The sequence below is a fragment of the Netta rufina genome (genome assembly GCF_964035555.1).
Source record: "Netta rufina genome assembly, chromosome: 3".
NCBI classification, from domain to species: Eukaryota; Metazoa; Chordata; class Aves; order Anseriformes; family Anatidae; genus Netta; species Netta rufina.
The window spans coordinates 73,784,260-73,804,386 of record NC_140125.1 but is presented as its reverse complement, the minus strand read 5'-3'; the positions used below and the strand labels follow the sequence as shown (position 1 = coordinate 73,804,386).

The window sequence follows — 20,127 nt, the reverse complement described above, 5'->3', positions numbered from 1 at the left end:
TTCGTGTTCCAGCTAATCCAAGAATGAAAAAGGCAATGATTGTTATATTTGTGTGTCTGAATTTGCTCTTAAACGTGACTATGCATATATGTGTATATATGTATTTAAAATTGATGCCGGTTGCCAAAGGGCAGAGTTCAGCATCTTGCAGCTAAACTTTTTATCAAGATACAGCTCTCGGGCAGCTGCAGAAGCAACTCCAGGGCCTGCTTTATTTTATTTTTTTTAATGTAACAACAGCTCTGGTATTAAGTACAGCGTGTAACAAGAGCTAATAGAAAATTGAACCGTTAACTCGGAATTTGGCTAAACCTTGCTGTTTCCAGTGGTACTTTCTTGCGGGCATGAAATGTACTAACAGCAAATATTACAAGCAATTTTTACACTAAATCATAATTGAAAGTCAAATGGAACAAATTTCTAAGCAATGTGTCTCAGTAGCTTTTTAGTGACAGATTTCTCTTCCAAGCGCTTGTCTGTAGGTACAATCCCACTGCAGCTCTGCAAGCATTTGAAATCCAAATGGTTTTTACTCGAGTGTATTTAGGAAGATGATGATTCTCTGCATGCCTTTCCCAAGAACCCTGTTTGCTTGGTTTCCTGTAGCTGAGTCAGAGCAGCACTTCAGTTGCTCATTGACTTTCCCACTGAATTGTCATTACTGTGGTTGCACAGAACTTAGCAAGTCATTGCTCAACTGTCCTGTTCTTTCTAGGCTTTGGCTGCAGGCTCTGCTTTAACACTTCAGCAGGCTTCACATTATGCATAATGGATTTGGAAGCAGTTTTTTCCACCTCTAACAGTTTTAGCCATACAGCTGGGGAGAACATTTCATTTCTGGAAAAAATCCTCAGCATCGTTTCCAAGCCTCGTGCCTTTTGGGTATGTTGCACTGTGGGTAGGACTAGCACTAGGCAAATTAGGTTTGTACCACCCCAGGTGGGAAACCTGAACAGAAGCAATCAATTCAACATTTCTTTCCCAATAGCTCATCCTGCACCACCACAGAAGATGACAGGTTCCCCTTCCTAGAGATGTTCTGCACTTCAGTTTGAGTATTAGAGCAGATTCCATCTCTTTGGCCAAGACATTAAGGTGGAGACCTCGGACTGAAAAACAGATGGCTTTTAATGACCAGTTGAATATGAATTCTTATCTGAGGAAGCAGAATGAGCACTCCCTCAGCACCTTTACAGATGGTGCAGCTGATACACCAGCTGGAAGGGATGCCATTCAGAGGGACCTTAACAGGCTTCTGATGTGGGCCCACATGGACCTCATGAGGTTCAATAAGGCCAAATGCAAGGTCCTGCATCTGGGCTGGGGCAGTCCCAAACACAAGTCCAGTTTGGAGAATGGACTGAGAGCAGCCCTGGAAGTAATCAAGGTTGGGTTGGATGGGGCTTGAATGCAGAAAGTTCACAAGATAAGGAAGAAAGGCTATTAAGGAGAAAAAGATGGAAGCTCCTAGGCATGCAGAAATGAAACTAAGAATACCAAGTCATTTTTGAACAGCTAAATCAAGCATGTGACAGCACCAGAAAAAAAAACTAAGATAGTCTCAAGACCATTTCTCATACCACACAGCTTTGTGCCTAGTAGTAAAGTTTGTGGGAAGAGATACACTACATATGGTACGAAGTTAGGCTGTTAAAAATAGACCTGCACAAACCCATGAGACTGGATGAAATTCACCGAAGAATGAGTAATCTACGGGGAGCCCTTCCAACATTTCCCCTTACAACATTTTCCACTCCGCCCATCATGCCAGAGTTACACTAGGAGTTAAAAACACAGCTTGGCTTAACTGTCATCCAGTTTGCTACCTCAAGGACACCCACCCCTTCGCAGTGGTCCTTTCTGTAAAACAGCAGAAGAAACATGACCTTGCAACCAATTGTTTCTTCTATTGGTCTCTCAGTTTCACCTTTGCAGTAAGTAGAACAACAAAGATTTGCACGCTGTTGTCAGACACCAGCACCATTTACAGACAGAAAGGTTGCTGTGAAAGTGCTTTTGAAGAACCAACTGGAGATGAAAAATGTGAAGATGAGTAATTTCACAGGAAATCTGGGAACCTCAGGCAAAGTGAGCCAAAACCAGAGAAACACTGACTACTGGAGATGGATCTTCAGTGTTGGAGACATCAGTCCAAAAAACATTCTTCAGAGCTAAGTTACTGCTAATTTGTCATAGCTGAGACTAATTTACACAGCATCTCAATGCTGTAACCTAGAATGTCTTATTTTAATTAAAGTGCCTTAATTAAAGCATTTTCAACAGTGCTAAGTACCTGGTTACTTCAGTTAAACACCTAGGTGATTGCTGTGGGTATCAGCATTGCTAGAGCTCTACAAGTGGGGTTAAACTGATGCTGCTATTTCTGCAGGACTATTTACATGGAATGTGGAAGTTTCCTTAATGTTTCTTGCATCTGATGAGCAATGAGAATCCTAACCACTAGCTTCCAGCCTGGTTTATTCTCCAGCCGAGGTACATGCCTACTTCATCTGAAGCGACAAGCTTCACCTTCAACTCTCAGTCAGTCTAAGGTTAAAGTACCATAAACGCATGCCAAGGCTTGTTACCTAAGACCAGCAGAAGCAGGAATTGGCTTAATTCAGAAGAGTATTTTAAATATTTAATGCCAAGAAAAAAAATACGGATTAGATTATGACAGATCTCAAATCTGTGTTCACTTAGACATTTTTAGCCTCAAGAGCAGCTTAACATTTTCATCTGGCTTCCTCTGATGTGTCACCTCACTTTAAACTACCAATATGAACAGCTGAGATGCATCTCCTACAAAGGAGAAGTGAATTCAGTCAAGTAATTCAGGATAAGGAAAACATAATCCTATTTCAGAATTAAACCAAGTGGTACCAAAAAGCATGTGAGTGCATGGGGCAAAACTGCTGGATCATCACTACAAACAATTTAAGCAAACTTTTATTGAAGCATTAAGTTGTGGTACAGATATTTTTAAATGATCAAAGTCTAACACCACAGAAATTATAAACACCATACTCCCCCCATCCTGATCACCCCAGATAGTTCAATAATCCGTTCAACAGCTTTCATTTTTATAGCCGAGGCTTATGCTTCTATTTATAAAATGTGTATTTCAGTATTACTTGAAAAGGGATCTTCAGTCTACTTGAAGGACCTCAAGCCAAATGTCAGATCAGTCAGGACAACATTAAAGAACAAAAACCACTGAAATATTGGTCCTCAGTATTAACACCAAAAAGCATTAGTGCCATTTACAGCATGTAATTGATAACATTGGTAAAGAACATCAACAATACGCTTAAAATAAAAAATTCAAAATGTTCCAACCACTTGATTTCTAACCAAGCAGACTTTAGTTTAGAAGCACTGAAAAAGTGCTTCATTTATAAATACGGAAGGAACAAAAAACCATTGTGTCAAACCAGAAAGAGTCAAAACATTGCAAGGACAAGAGAAAAAAACAACACTCAATTTTGTAGATAATGTGCTGGTCTCGCAGCTGTTAATATCCCAGTACTTGCAAACTGCATAGCTGAAAGTCTGCCAGCTTTAAGGTCTGCGTTTTAGTCAATACCCATTAAAGTGACTTTGAATTACACACTTATTCATGGTCTATGAATAGCATTCTACTTCACTTCTGTCCAGGTGTGCCAGACAGTTCTTGTTCTATGCCTTCACTTAATGCCCTCAAGTCACAGTAAGAGGAACCACCTTAGAAATTAGGAGGAAAAAACAGATGAAGTCACAACACTCATATACAACGTAAGTCACATGCACAACAATGTCACAGGACTGTCACAAGATAGAGGCATTAGCTTTGCTCGGAACAACAAAATGAAGTGACACTGGAGCAGTTTAGAAGCACTCTTTACAGTCAAAAATGGTAGGTCAGAAGTTTTACCGAGAAAATCTGAACCAATCAATACACCAGCCTGGCAAATCCCACTCCTTCGCTAGATCTACCTGCCAGCGCTCAAGAGCACCAGCTTCTTAGTCAGTCGCAACTGGTGATTAGGAAAGAAAAACGTCTGGTGCCAACGTGAACTTGCACTTTGCAAAGCTGTCACACAACTATGCCAAAGCACTCAGATCCTGACTCAGCTCTCCCCCATGAAGTCTTTGACCTTCTTCAAATTCTGCCATTGTGCAGCGATGTGACAGCTTGGAGATGTGGACAGATAAGTATCAGCATTAAGCTAAGATGAAGTTTAACCTGCATTAGTACCTGTACCCACGTTTCTAAAAAGTGAAAGACCAATGCATTAGCCTGGTGCTACAGTACAGCTGAACAGATTGGCTGAACAGATTCCTATAAGCTTGATCAGAGCATGAAAAGTCAGTCTGATTTAAAAATAAATCAACCACCACCTGTAGTAGCAAAACAATTTGTAACTGTTTTTAAGAACTTTCTCCGAACATGAAAGTATTAGGAATCAGTTTCATTACAAATCATACAAGTTTGTCAAAAATTGTTTTAGACTGAAGTCACAACATAGATGAAAAAACAGTGACGATTTAACAAAGAACTGTCCCAGTGAGTAGGTTGAGGCTGAAGTCTAATGAGGACGAAAGCCTTGTCTGTGGGGAATTTTTGGCGATACCTGGAGAAAAACTATACTGTGTGTAATTCTACCTGAATCATTTTTACAAGTGTTGTTAAGTTTCATACAGTAAGATTTTTCTACATGCACTTCAATTTCACAGCAAGAGTGGCATAGAGTACCTAAACACAGAAGAGAGCATTCATGCAAGATATCTAACTCCTTGATATAATAATGCATACAATTCAAAATGGTTATACTATGATTACACCTAGGGCTTTCCACAACTACAAGGTGGTGGGAGTGGAAAGCATGGCCCCCTGAATCATTAACTAGAAAGCAACCACCACCTTCTCTATGGGATCTCTTTTTGCGCTTTTTCTTCATTCTTAATCAACTGTGCTGTTGCTGGCGATTCTTCGTAAAACTGGTAAAAACAAAGTTGTAATCACTGAATTGAGCAATCTGGTGATCAAGACGTTTAAACCCTTCAATCTTCTGGGCGGAAGAAAATACTGTACGACATTTAGAGCTCTAGAAAACAAGAAGTGACATTTATTTTGTTTTAATCTAGCATTAAGGCTAACACAGTATGTATTTAATGTGTGGTTCGTGACACCTAACATGCTTCCAACTGTTGTATGGCAATGCTGCTGAAGTTTCAATCCCAAGCAGTGGTTTTGCTCCTTACATAGGGTACTGCTCGTCTACGAATCAGTAGCTGGTAGCGCTACTATTGGTAGCAGCACTTCTACAACTAACTGAAGTAGCCAATTCAGTAAAAGTGCAAGGACTTCACAGGACATCACTAGAATACTAAATTTGGACTGCCTTATCTTAAAATTTAAGTTTTCTGGATGCTGGATTTAGAGCATGCCAAAGTAGTACTGAAGAGTACTTTTACTTTCTGGAAAGATTAGTGTCCAAACAGTGGCAATTTGAAGACTACTAGTACCCCAGTAAAAATATCTCTAGCACTTCATATTTCTATACGCATTTCAGGAGCTAACAAGCTACTGCAAGCAAGGCTACTCACCTGATTAACAAAGAGGGTTGTCACAAATTTTCCTGGCTTGAAAACCTCCACAACTTTTCTAATCAGGTCATCATAAGAAGTCTGACTTATGTTTGTTTCAAAACTAACGTAAGAAAACTCTGGTTCTGGAGTGATGTGAATAGTCCAGTAAGTTCCCTGAAGAAAATAAAAAAAGGAAGTTAGCACCACTAAATAATTAAAACTTACAAATTCTTTTACTTGACAAAAGAAAAAAAACAACTTACATCCGATTTCATCCCATTCATTGAATACCCACAAGGATTGAACATTGTAGCATCAATAACAGAACCTGGTATCAGGTCACGAATTCCACTCATCTGAAAGAGAAGTTAAAATTTATCTCTCAATTTATCACATATCCTTAAGCTTTTTTTTTTTTTTTTTTTAACTCAAACAGAATGAATACCAATTTAGAAACTATGACACCAGAATTCTTCCAATAGCAATGAGGTCCATCTGTAGATAAAGCTTTGCATCCTGTCACTTATCTGTTAATTGCTGAGCTGCATGCAAGTTATCAGATATATTGACACATACAGAACCAAGCTGCATAGCTCCAAGAGGGAGCAGCCTAGAATTGTAGCACAGAAGTGCTTGTGCAACTAAAATGGCACTCCTGATCAACAAGTACCCACGAAAGGCCATTTACTTAAATGTGGACATACTTCCTTATATTCTGAATCCCAAGCACTTGATTCCCCACACAGTACTTGAGCCACAGCCAAATCTCCGTAGCAAATACAGGAATAAGAATCAAGGCTTAAGAGGGGAAAAAAACAGATGAAGTCCACATACATATCAGTGAAACTCATGTAACAGGACTTGACTCTTTGGAAAAAAAAAAATCAGAAGAAAGGAGGCAAAACCATCAAGTTATGCTTAAGCCCTAACCCTCCTCATACTATATCCTGAACCATACAAGCAGCTCCATGATTTAATCTTGACAGCTAGACTCCTTTGCCATTCATTATCTTCAGTCTAAATCTTTCTTCTTGTCATCTCCATCCTTCAGTGGAAGCTACTCAACTGCGTCTTTATGCCTGTTCCTTTATTTTCCAGGGGAGTAAGCTTCCAGTCACTCAAAGCACTGCAAATCGCTCCTTTCAATACAGAAAAGCAAGGACATTGGAAAAACTACAGAGAAACCCCAAAATGTTAACCTGACATTTTCTATAAGACCTTTCCTACCATAAAAGAAAGCTTACATCAAATGCAAGAAAAGCATTCTGTTAGCTAATATCCACCACCCCCAAAGTACTTAGCTTCCAAGCAAACATACACGAGTGACATCATTTGCAGTAACACCATCTTTCATGTAGAACTGGTCCATAACAACTGGGTCAAGCTCACTCATCAGAATTTCCAGTGTCTGATCAGGCTGATTGGATATCCGACTCTCTGGGAAATCCAGGGTGTACAGGTACCTATATATGATACAAAGCACTCATGTAATAAATATTAACAGCACCAGGTTTACTCTAAGCCCTCAAAAGTTTGTCTTGTCATACATACCAGCAATCAGAATTCATACGTCCCATGCAATAAGCTGCTCCATCTAGAAAAGACAAAAAGAGTCCAGTTAACTTACCATGGCTGATCCCTTACGTAAGAGATTTGCCTCGTTTTATATATAAAGGAAGTTTAAAGTCTTTCACAGTACACTAAGAGGTTTGCTGATACAGCTAGCATCAGTATCAACTAAGCAGGCATTTAACTTCAGGAACATAAAGCCAACAGCCAGAAGAACAGGCTCCTTCAGGCTGTCTGAGCACCCCAATTCAGAGCCTATTAGTAGCAAGCAATTCAGACTACAGCTTCAGCTACGCACAGACAGATGCTCAAGAATGCTAGGGCTTCTGTTTTCAAAAGTACTACAGTTTCCACATTTCCTCAAAAACCTTTTCTGCCAATAGTTAATATTCAAGGTTATTCTTGTAGGCTTGAGATCTTATTAAATGTTTGAATTCTATCTTTAGTGCAGTGATTCTTTAGAGCAAAGCTTACATTTTTCTTCAGTGCACTAGTTACCTTACATTACTACTCTGCCTTTGTTATGAGGCTTTTAGGTTCAGCATGAACTGGATTCTGCAGGCTTATTCACTATACTCCCTTTAGAAGTCTGAATATAATCTCTGTTAAAAGAAGGTGCTAGATATCAAGCATAGTATGATTTTTTAGTATGACTTAAAGTTCAATCTTGGCAAGCGAGCATCAAAGAGCTATGTATAGCTTTCTATTTTTATGCAGTTGAACCTCGTGCAAGGTCTGCTAAATCAATGGCCTCACAAGTCTCTGTATCGTACTGCTTATCACTTCATATCAACACTTTACCCAAGCTATGCAACTTTGCTCAAGTTTTATAAACTTACTTGGGAAAATTTCGTTAAGAAATTCTACTTCTTCCTGGAAATTCCTATGTGGGTACTCCTGGTGGGAAGGCTTCATGAAATTCTTACGTGAATAAAAGAAGCTCTGAAAAAGTAAAGGTGCACTTTAGATACTAAGTAGATCTGTCCACCTAGAAATCTACAAACAATTTAGAGAATTTAACATAAGCTTTCACAGGACATTTGTTTTCACTGTCAAAAACACTGCTACCTGTATTTAAGGCTTCCATTTCAGAGATAGTTATTCATAGTTTGATCAGTAAGCTACAAGAGACAGCTTACTTCCAAATTTGTTTTCCACAAGCAGAAATCCATGCCCATGTTTGCCAGTGCTAAAATCATTGAAGTCTTTCAGTCTCAAGTAATCTTAACACAGCAGCATTCATAGTGTGCCATCCTTTAACAGGCAAATAGAGAGCTAAATCCCCTAGCAGAGCAGTCATATACAGCCTGTTACAGGAACCATACACAAATGGCAAGAATTTCAGAATATTGAACAGAATTTGTAATAATAAAAAGCATTTTGTACATTCCAAGGGAGATGCATTTTTAGGACCTCACCTGAATTGAGTCAAACCCACTGTACTCCCTAGCAAGCTCCAACAGGGGAACCAGTGCTTGCAGTAAGAGGGTGGTACCACACGTCTTCAAAATGAAACGTCTCTTGGAGACAAACATGCTACTCTCACTGTAAAAGATGCAAGAAGATTGTATTAAGCACTATTAAAACAAACCAGGAGAAAATGGTTAGATCTTGGTTCTCATCCCAACCAAATGCACTACTGCAAGTGAACATTGTACTTACGTACCATATGCTGAATGTGAAATGGATCAAGTGAATAGATTTTCACAAGCATGAGAGTTATGATTTCCTAAAACTACCTGCTCTAGCAGCATTATCAGTTACCACACTGCAGAAAAATCTGTATTCAATCTACCCAAGAAACACAGGTGCTGTGAAGTGGGTACACTTCACATGAAATCCACAACCCAGCTGCAGAACAGGGTCAGAGCTGGAAGCTGACTTTCTCAGCTGAAATAAGGCCTTTGAGAAAGTCAACTCAGAGAAAGCGAAGTCCTTGACAGAACTCAGTATGCCTGGCTGTATCTTCTAAGAAAAACTAACTACTAGAAAGTGGTAAATCAGCACCTGTCCACAGGAACAGGAAACCCCAGAGTATAACCACAGCTCTATCGAATATCTTATGCATAAGATAAAGTTCACACATAGCTGTGACTTACAGAAATCTACAGGCCCACCGAATTAGAGATTAGCACTGATGCTATACCCAGTATGCTTAAGCGTATAGCAAATATTTTCTCACCAAGTAAACCAGACAGTAGAAAAAGTCTAGTTTAAATAGCTTTAACTCAGTTTGGAATGCTGTTTAAGATTGCAAAGTAAAGGTTATATTTTATCCAAGATAGTTGTTACATTTTTTTCTTTAGAATTTTGTTTTAAATATGAAGTTTGCAGAAACAAAACTTCAGCACAATTTTTGACTGGCTTGCTGTTAACCCAACCTTGCCCTCCAGGCAGTCTTTCAGAGTACAAAAGCTTCAGTTTTTGTAATACGAAGTAAAGCAGAAAATATCAATGTCTGTAAAGTTCAAGCAGAAAAAGCATGAAAATATTTCGCAAGATGAAAAACACATGGCAAAAGTAGTATCCGTATGACCAACTACAGCACAAGACCAGAATTCCAAGATTTCAGGAAAGCTACATTTTTTTTTTACAGATATCCTTACCTCAGCTGTAGTAGTTGTTCCATTGATTGTATTATCTGGCCTTAAAGCCAATTTATTGATAGTTTTTGCTGATCTAAGAGTAATACTTATATGTACTGTTTTGCTGAAGTAATTCTGTAACTTAAGACTCTTAACTGGGGAAGAATTATTTATCCCAGGACAAAAAGAAAAAAATTAACAATCAGGTGTAGAAATACCTGTCCTTAATCCTGTTAAGGAAAGTAAAAGTACAAACACTAATTACTATGAAAACATTTCTGCTACAGAAGCGTGACAGTACTATGATTAGGAGGCCCTTGCAAGTTGTAGCTGTTAACAGCAGGATCTCAACCCAAGACTGGATTCTTAGCCAAACATATCCCATACAACAGCTTTAGGTGTTTTACCTCTGGGAATCTATAAGCTGCCGCCATTGGCTTACCTGAGTACATAAGCTTCCTGCTTGTCAGTTTTTGTCACACTTATGATCAAACAATGCACATTCTCCAGAAGTTTGTCCCACTCAATCCTGTAAAGAAATTACAGAAGAGCCCAAACAGGTTAAACTGAAGCTTTTGGGAACATTGATTAAAAAAGCATAGCTCAAACAGGATTATAGCTCTCATCCACACCTCTCACGCTCTCAGATCTAGCAACTCAGGACTTCACATAGGAACTGTATGTATCACAATACAGCAATACCCAATTCCGCTGCATGAGTGCAACTGTCAAACAGCAAAGCCAAGCTTCTAACGAGGTAAGTCAGGATAAGCCTCATGATCTACATTTTATGCATAGGAAAATAAAATTCACTATTATAGTCATGTATGCTTTAAATTGGATATCCACATACTTGCAGTTTCAGAAGCCATTGGTGGCTATTAATGCAATACAACAGCAAGTTAACATTAAATTACACTTGTACAGCTTCAAATTTGCAATTTAACTGAAAATAAGCCCTAAGAACAAGTATGCCTCCGTGATCTGAATTCCTCTTTGAGGAATCTGGATGACAGAATTCCTTCTACCTCTAGAAGACAGTGAAATCTAGCAGCGTAGATTCAACATGGTATGTTTAACATTTCAATTCTTTACTATCATTCATTCTACAAGGAATTCTAAGAAACTGAAAATCAAAAGGCTCAAATTGAGACAGAAAAATCCCAAGCACCCATGAGAAGTGACAGACTTGCAAGACCCATGTGTGCCATTTCAGCCTTGTCTACATAGATTAGTAGAGTCCAACACAGAACTAAAGTTTGCTACAGAACAGGCAGAAGCAGATACACCTTCCTGAAGTCAGAAAATTTTAAGACTGCCTGTCAGCTTCCCACTTCTCCTGTCTCTCCCTTCCCACAGCCTATCCCATCTGTGGGTTTCTGCTGGCTCTTGTGCTCAGACCTGTCACAAGCCAAGGAACTGACTAACCCAGCATAAAACTGAGCCACCCACCAGGTTACAGAGCTGAACCAACTGAGAACTGAGCACCCTTCTACCAGCAGGCAGAAGGTAGGTGACTCCTCACAGCCAGGAAACTGGAGGAAGAATGGTGTTTGCTGATCACCAGGCAAGCTCCTAAATTGGTTCAGCTGCTCACATAACCATCAGCCTAATCCTTCCTCAGGAGTCAGACCTTCTCACCCTTTGGCACTGTGAAAGCTCCATAGCTGTACTTCAGAACAATGCACTCGCTGTTAGTTCTTTCAGCAGGATTCCTCCAGCAGCTACCTATCTCTCCCCTTAGAAAACAGATCGATTTATTGAAGTGAAACCTCAATGCAAAGTTGAACTATTAGATGTTATCACAGTTGTAATCCAGATGCACTTTGCTTTTCTAAACACCCCAACAAAAATGCCTCTCAGTTCTCCCTCACTTGAGAATGCTTCCTACAACTGAACTCTGCACCTTTGCTACTAACACTTGAGAATTTTTTCCCTTTTAAAGTCTGTATTAGACTAAATCATTATATGAGTCAACCAGAACATACTTAACTTCCAGACTCTCTACAGCCTCCTTTCAGATAGTTTAAAAGAATTCTCTGCATCTTAAAATCCCTTGTGATTAAGCACACATCTGATCAGTTTATAAACTGATTTTTAACCATCCAGATACTCAAAGTGAATTTCTCCCTACCATTCTAGTTAGTGAACCTTGAAGAAACACTTTTCAGCAACTAGAGAGACATGAAAGTACAGCCCACTCAGATCTGCAGATCAAATTAACCAGCTTGTTTTTAATGCACTCACACATTCATTAGATCCTACACTCCTGCTATGGGCTGTGCCCATTTCTGATACTCAAGTGTCTATGAAAATGCAACAGTCTGCTCATCTTTGAGCAACCTGGCAAATGCAGAGACTGAAATAGTTGATGCTAAACTTGAAAAAAATCCTAGACAAACCAGGCAATTTTGGTGAGGACTTTAGGATTTGGTTTTCTCTAGAAACTACAGCATATCTGCACGTATTTGCTAGCTTCAGTATCTTTCTTGTAACATCCTATTATAATCTTCTTGTAAACTGAACTAGGTGATGTGTTATCTGTATTTGCTGTCATGGAATAACCATTGAAAACATTTCAGCAGCACTCTTGTTGATATTCTATCTGCCACTAAAGAAACACTCAGCATCTAACCCAGCATTTGGGAAAGCTGAGGTATATTTCCCTCACCCTGCCTGATGCTGAGCTGCAGTAAGCCTACAGGTACACTACCACAGACCTGATTTTGTACTCATCTGAGCGTTAATGATATGTAACTATCTCAGGCATTGCAAAAGCGTAATTCTCTGCCTTAACAGGCTTCTTTCAGCTGGTCAAAAGCACTGCACATTTCAGGAAAATGGCTTACCAAAGGTTCAATCATATTAGTGTAATATATAACAATTCTGGCTTTCAAGAAACCCAACAGTGATGGGATCAGCTGCAATACTGCATGTTAAATCCAAGGCATAGCACGCCTCCTTTATGTAGGTTAGAACTGTAATTGATATTTAGGTTCTATTGCTGAAAACCACAGTTGCACAAGATCTTTGAATATTAAAGCTTTGCTCAACTCTTCACTGCTCCAAGTACAGAAACCATAGCTAAGCATACGCTACATGTCCATGCATTCATTTATGGAAATGAAGTTTGTGATTTGATCTGATAAGAGTTGCATTGAGAAAGAAAAAGCCTTCATATTGAGAAATACACAGAATATCAAGCTTGATGCAGAAACATACATATAAATAATACCAGGTTGCAGCAGCTGGGATGAAACTTGGCCAAACTGAGGAGTTTTGTGGAGATACTGGCCTGTATCTTTATGCATTTTAAAGTTAGGCACAGGAAACAACTATGGAAAGGCCACTAACATGCTGGATTTGATGTCAATATAATCTTTTTAAACAAGATGACCTTAGTATTTGACATTTCCCATTGTTTAAAGCAGAGCTAAAGAACATCTGGGACTGCTTTGTACCACATAGACCAAGTTTGCTAAAATTCTACCTCTTGCATTCCTCCCTTCTGGTTAATCTGTAGAATTATTTCAGTGTTTCAGGTTGGAGATGTACACCACCTTAAAACAGCATTTCAATATTACCAGTAAGTGTATTATCGCTAATCCCATTATGTTTTGTCAAGCAAAAGAACCTCAAAGTTAGTAACTGTGAAACACTTGAGAACATTACATCCTATTCCATAATTAGCTAACTTTTAACTGTGAAGCAAAACCTCCAACTGAAAAAGCAGCAAAAGACTCATTTCTGATAAGATGCCATTACAGGTTTCTGCTCCTCAAAATTCTCCCTTTAAGGGAACTGAGGACTACATTTCCTGTAACCAGACATTATCTGTAAAATCCTCTTTTTCAAACATAATTGACACCCACTGGAAGTCCCAAGCTTCTCCAGTAGGCAAGCAACGTACTTCTTAAATGGTCACACCTGCCCAGAGAATATGAACTGAAAGCAGAATACATGTGCTCAAGTGTGAACAACTGTCTGTGCTTAAATGATAGCCAGCTGCTTGGTCTGCACTTGAATAGCAAAATATACTAAAAAGGAAAAATATCAAGTTTAGCAATCTACTCCTACACCTGTGTTGCAAAGCTCAGTGTCTTATCAGTGGACTCATTGCCAGAATGCAAATAACTTCCTTTCAATCTGCCACCCAGGCACATAAGGAAATCCTATCAGAACTCAGAGGCATTTTACTTTTAGGGGGTATATGCATTAACACACAGTTAAATGAATAGTCAACAGTCCGTCTCAGTAAAGCTCTAAACCATCGTGTTTGCTCACAGCATTTCAGGCCAAGTAGGAAGGGGATACCAGCAATTTAATGCATCTAGAACCATCCCAAGCACTTGCTCCTCTAAACAGGGAACAGCCTCCACAAATATATACACCCCCTATCCAGTCAGAGTACCTTGCACTAGTGCAACCCAGATAGCATTGGGGGAAAAAAACCAACCACTGTTCTGCAGCAAGGCAGGAATTCTAAGGAAAATGTCTATAAAATTTCCAATGAAAGCAAGACAACTCAATAGTTGAGTTGTAAAAAAACTCAAAAGTAAGACAACTCAATTACAACTCAACTGAGTAGTAATCAAATAACCGATTTGTCTTGTACTTTATTGTTCAGACCTGTTTAAAGCCAAGCATTGAGCAGGAGCAGCACCTTTCATCCCCTCACCTGTTCGCTATGTGTTTTTAGGAGCCAACAGATGCATTAGCTACCTCATTGGCAGGCTACAGTTTGGGAAGCAAATTCCCACCAGTTTAAAGATCCAGAACAGTCAAAAGTATAATGCCTTGTCTAACCCCCTTATGCACACAGCTATAGGTGAGGAGCACAGAAGCAGACTAAAGACCAGTGCTGGAGCTGCAACATTACTGATGAGGATTGTGAAACAGGCAGAAGCAGCACAGGCCAACTATTCAAATCAAGCTTCTTAAGACATCTCTTAGCAGCTGATATTCCCCCCCCTTCCCCCCCCGCAAACTGACTGATGTGAATTACATGTATTATTTCCTATTAGAATAGTAATTTAGTTTATAAATTGCTGCTGAATACAGATTACCTTGAATCACGTATCCACCCTGAGTTTAGACACAAGGCACTTGTGACTTGATAATTGTACTGCTGCAGTATCTGTGGAGTGCACAAAACCTACACGCCCTCTATATGCTCTGCACACAGATGCACAGAAAGACCATCTGCATCTCCCTTATCTTAAGGCTAAGAAACTCTCCAGGGGCACACAGGTGATCTTGAATTAAAGGCAAGCACCTGAATGGCAAATGACATCCACAGCACAAGTGATTCTGAGCAGCACTCCCCACCACGTACTTTTTGCCTACAAGATGCTGAGCCAACTACTAAAGAGAATCCTATTGCTTTAAAGGCTGCCAACTGCTACTCTCACAGGTCCTTTACTATCATAGGACTCCATCCATTACATCCACAGGTATCTGAGGGGCAGTCCTGCTCTATCAAAGTAGAAAACTCACCTGACACAAAGTGAGTCAGGACACCTAAGCCCCAACAGGCACTTCAGAACTTCCACTGAAGTCTTGTGGGCAACATTTAGGGCAAGTGTGAGTCTAACCTTTTCCAGAAGGAACATGCTGTCGGATAGCGAGTGTCTGCCTCAAATCCTCCTGTTCTCCTGGCTGAACGAACAGCCATCAGGAAAGCCATTTTAATATACAAGTAGCCACATGTGTTAACAGGATACTTTATGAAGTCTTACTGGGGGACCAGATCTTTGACAGGAAGTGACTAACCAAGTCCTTCTCAAGTTTCAGTGGTAAGCTAGGAAAGTGTCAAAAAGCCTTGATGCAAGCCTTAACTTTCTGCAAGCGGTATCACAATCAGTAGTAGTACTGAGTGGAAAGGGGCTCGCATCTATCATTGGAGAGTTACAGGCTATGTTATCTGCAATTTTGAACTTGTCTGCAAAAATCTAGTTTCTACGGACATCAGTTTGATGAGGGGAAGACTGAGTTCTTTGATAAAGTTCTCCGCATTATCTTTCAACTGCATGCAAGAGAGCTCAGAAAGAACCGTGACAGAGCCCTGATCGCCTCCCCACACTGCCCTCCGCAGGTGCCGCCCAGTTCTGCACCGCTGGGAAGCTCGGCAGAGCACAAGTACAGCAGGACAGACTCCCAGCCTCCCGCTGCCCCACTGCGCGGAGAAACACGCAGAGTCCCACTACAGTCTGCAGGGCTGGGGGAAGAGGGAGGTACTATGGCATAGCAGCAGTGAGATGACTCAGGCTGCAGGGTGTTGTACAAATTTGGTTCTGATGCTTGACTGTACGGTTGCTTGGCAGTTCTTATCTAGCACTGGCTGAGAATCTCATGGTATCAGTGTCACTCCCTATTGCTCATTTCTGCATTGTTCTTTTTCCAGGTTCTTATCACGTGGCCACACAATACATGTATACGTGCAAGGAAACAAATGAAAGGTCCATAAATTATTTCAGAGTACCTTTCAGATTTGAATGCTTGAGAAATGGACTCCCAAATACCAGAATCATTAACCTACGGCTTCAAATGCCTGTACAATCAAGGCCGTACGCCTTGAGATGAGGAAATGCAGAGCTCCTCAATCATCTGAAGGCATAAACTGCTTTACTCTGGGGAGAGGGAAGGCGCTACTCAGTCATCACAGAACTCCACTCACAGCGTGTTCGTCATGTTTCCAGCAAGCCCTCATTCTCATCCTTAGTTGGAGACTATTTTTAACAAGCGTGCTTTACATAGCATAGTGAGAACAGGCACTAAGTTAAAGCAAATGATTCTGAAACCACAAAAACGTTAACTTCATTCCACTTCTCAGTATGAGTGGGGTAGGCATCTTCAGATGCTGGCCATTATTTCAACCACAAGACATTTTTGCAGAACTGATCAGCAAACGAACCAAAAGCCCCCAAATCTCAACAAAGCCAAGCCCATAATTCATTTTCTTTGAGTTTTTAGCTGGGACTTTTACTGAATGCACTAGAAGAGTAAATTACAGGTGTATTTCTGAAACAATTTCAGAAACACCTCTATCCAAATTATTCTTCTGAACACCCGCCTGCCCATAAGAGAAAGTTGCAAAAATTTTCTTAGTTACCCAGTGCTTGAACTTTCTTCCTTAGTAGCTGGTAATACCCAGCAAAGACTTCAAACTATCTGATCTCTAACGAGCACACACAACATGGAAATTTTTGGCTTTGAACACCAGCTTAGTCATTCAGTAGATGAATGGCTAGCATTTCACTACTAAGCAGGTATTACCGTACAAAAGGCGAGCTTGACTGGTTTGCAACTTGACTCTAATTTAGCTATTGTTCTCAGTTTCAGCTTTGATTCCAAGTTCTGTTCAACAAACTAGCTTATTCAATTGCCTTTATGGAATTAGCATAGTGGGGTATACCTTATTCAGGATTTCCTCATTTGCATCTATTAACTGTAGTGAAAATAATTTCCTTTTAACATTCTTCTACAAGAGGATGTTTATGAAACTCCCTTTTATGCCAGCAACACAGTATCACCGTTACTCCTGCACACAGGTTAAGAGCAGTTTTCAAACATGTTGCACCCCCTACCCAAAAAGGTAGACAGCTTCACTCAACATCTTGTATTAAGACCCAATTAACGCAACCGCCTTCAAAGCTTGCTCCCAGCTCTGAAACTGTGTTCAAGGCCACGTGTTCAGCACTTAACAGTTTGTATCTGCCCTATTAAAACTTTACAGCCATATCTAAGCCTCGTAAAGGAATTGTTGAGGTACCTGCCTTACAATTCCATTAAATTGTATTAAGCAATTTTAAAAATTCAGTTTGTTGGTTTAATGCGAGCCTCAGAACACAAGCAGCCCAGAAAGTATGAATGCGGCAATGAGGAAAGCATTTGCAGAATGCCATCCCTAAACTAGAAGATGTGCATATTCCAATGCCAGCACAGGAATGCAAAGTCAAGCCTCGGAATCTCTCACATTTACAGAAATTAAACGTGACAGGAACCTCAAAGTGCCTACGCAATATTTCAGATCAGCAGTGCATGTTTCAGCGAGAATTTGCTCTTTCTGGATTGCCTGGACATTAACTACACAAATTCTAACCTTATAGTATCTGCTGCACCACTGTGTAGCCAAGTAACCACCTATCTCATCACTGCCATGTTACAAACGTTAAGTCAAAGGGGTCTGAACAGCTTTGCAAGTCAGTTATGTGAGAACAGCGCACAGCAACAGGTCAGAGCCAAACATGTATCACGCATTGCTTTTGTCGTGGCAGAAATTAAGCTTCTACCTGCGAGCTTGTGACAGACACACACAAGGTGGACACGCATTATTTCAGTTAAGACGGTTATCTGCTCACTGGCGACTCACATCTCTGGATAGCTATCTCTAGCAATACATATACACAGGGAAGATGCTGAGAAATACCAATACAAAGCAGGCGGAATTGGTCTTTTCCTAAGTATGCACCTCTGAATGGAGAAACTACTATGGCAGCCCATCCACTCGATGCACCACAAGATCTCCTCCAAGCTCCCTGACCAGAGACCACATACACGTGCAAATCTGGACACACCGAGGACACCAGATCCTCCCGGTGCCGGCCTGGTAACGAACCACTGACAGGAGCACGGCCTCCCAACGGGTCCCATCTGCCTAATGTGAGCAGGGCCGGGGGCTGAGGGCTGCCCTGGGGCCCGGCTGGGGAACACGTGTGCAGCCGGGGCCTTTCTTCCTGCCTCGCTGGGTGGTAGCGAAAGAAGCGCCAGCACATTCTTCAGATGCCCATTGGGTGACAAGGCGGGGGCCCACCCCTCGGCGGCGCCCGGCTCTCATTGGCTTCAACTTGTCAATGAGGGGGTGGGGGGGTGGGGGAGAAGAGGGAAAAGGCAAAAAAAAAAAAGGCAAAAAAAAAAAGCCAGGCGGCGCGGTCTGGGAGCCGCGCCAAGAAACTCACGTGTAAATCGCCGCTCCAGCCGCACTCCGGGGGGAGGAGGGGGCCATCCCCCCCTCCCCACTGCCGGCCACGGGGAAGGGGGAGAGAGGGGAATCCCTCCCTCCTGACACCGCCGGGTTTGGGGGGCTCCTCGGGGTGTGGAGGGGACGAGGGGGGGACGCACAAGGGGACCGGGCGGCGCCACATGTTGCCAGCAGGGACCGCACCGGGCCGCACGCGGTGGCGCCGCGGAATGGCGGCCTCCTGCCTGCCCTTCCTCAGGGGAGGAGGAGGAGGAGGAAGGAGGGGAAAGACCCCGGGGGGGGGGGGGGAGCTGCCCAAGGTGACCCCCGCTGTCACCGAGGGGGGAAAACGAGAGGCAGCAGCAGCAGCCCTGAGGCAGCGAGCGCGGCCGTTGGCGACCAACGGGTCACAACGGCTCCCCCCCCAACCGCCACTCCCCCCCCCCCCCACCCCACCCCCGCCACTCCCCCCCCCCCCCCCCCCCCCATAACCGCCCCGCGCGCGCTCCCGGCGGCCGTTACCGGACCTGGGGATGGTGCGGAGGTCGCCGGACCCCTTGCTCTGGTGCGGCTCCTGCGGCTGCCGGGCGAACCACACCTCCAGCAGCTTCTCGGTCCCTTCGAAGAAGTGTGCACCGCTCTCCTTCATGGTGCGACAGCGCGGCAACCAACAACCACAGAAATTAACGGCGCGCCCCGCCGCGGCTCTCACCTCCGGAGGGGGCGCCGGGGATGGAGGGAGGGTGGGAGGGAGGGAAGGAGAGGGGGTTATTTTTTTTTTTCTCCTTTTTTTTTTTTTAAAGTATTAATTTAAAAAAAAAAAAAAAAAAAAAAAGAAGGATGATTATTATTATTTTTTTTTTAAACCGCGGCGTGGGCGTGCGTGGGTTACAGTCCGAGCGGGGCGCGGGCGATGCGGTGCGGTTCCTTGCAGTCCGTGCGTTCCCCTGTTACAGAGCAGAGCGGTGAGCGAGCGCTAGCTAATGTCGCCGGCCATACTGTGTAAGCGACGGCCGTGCGCGCCCTCCGCGCTTTTATACCCGGCGGGGCGGCGCCGCCGATTGGCCCGCCGCCTCTCCGGCCCGCCCTCCGCCGCTCCCCATTGGCTGGCGCGGACGCCCGTCAGGGCGATGCCGGTTCCTCCGGCCCCACCCGGCCCCGCTGCCATTTCCTCAGGCGCGGGGGGGCTCCCGCGGGGCGGTCCCGCCGCGAGCTGTCAGCGCCGGGCCGTGAGGCGCTGCCCGCGCCCCCCGCCGCCTCACGCTCCCCGCTCGCTGCTAACCGTGGTCCATAGTTGGTTTTTGTTGTTGTTGTTTTTTTTTTCTTTTTTTAAGTCACGATCGGCTTTCACCTGCAGCAGGTCCCCGCGCGGGTCCGTGTCCCAGCCGCGCTCCCGCTGCTGGTGGAAAGAGGCTGTGCTCGGGCACCCGCGGGGAATTTCGC

The 20,127-nt window shown here is 42.6% G+C and overlaps 1 protein-coding gene across 1 annotated transcript; it reads right to left on the bottom strand.

Annotated features, from left to right (window-relative positions):
* Positions 1 to 2,931: 2,931 nt before the first annotated feature.
* On the bottom strand, positions 2,932 to 19,679 carry AMD1 (adenosylmethionine decarboxylase 1). The gene is made up of 9 exons (XM_084284644.1): positions 19,212 to 19,679; positions 10,168 to 10,254; positions 8,559 to 8,685; positions 7,980 to 8,082; positions 7,123 to 7,165; positions 6,890 to 7,034; positions 5,835 to 5,927; positions 5,590 to 5,745; positions 2,932 to 5,087 (listed from the first exon to the last, which is right to left on the bottom strand). The coding sequence occupies exons 1-9, from the start codon at positions 19,331 to 19,333 to the stop codon at positions 4,947 to 4,949; spliced, it is 1,017 nt and encodes a 338-aa protein (XP_084140770.1). The 5' UTR covers positions 19,334 to 19,679; the 3' UTR covers positions 2,932 to 4,946.
* Positions 19,680 to 20,127: the final 448 nt, after the last annotated feature.

Coding starts and splice junctions, on each gene's coding strand:
- AMD1 (XM_084284644.1), bottom strand. CDS start 19,333: ATGAAGGAGAGCGGTGCACACTTCTTCGAAGGGACCGAGAAGCTGCTG. Junction 10,255..19,211: donor GACCTCCGCACCATCCCCAG/GTCCGGTAACGG, acceptor ATTTCTTTACAG/GATTGAGTGGGACAAACTTC. Junction 8,083..8,558: donor GTGGGTTTGACTCAATTCAG/GTGAGGTCCTAA, acceptor TTACTTTTTCAG/AGCTTCTTTTATTCACGTAA.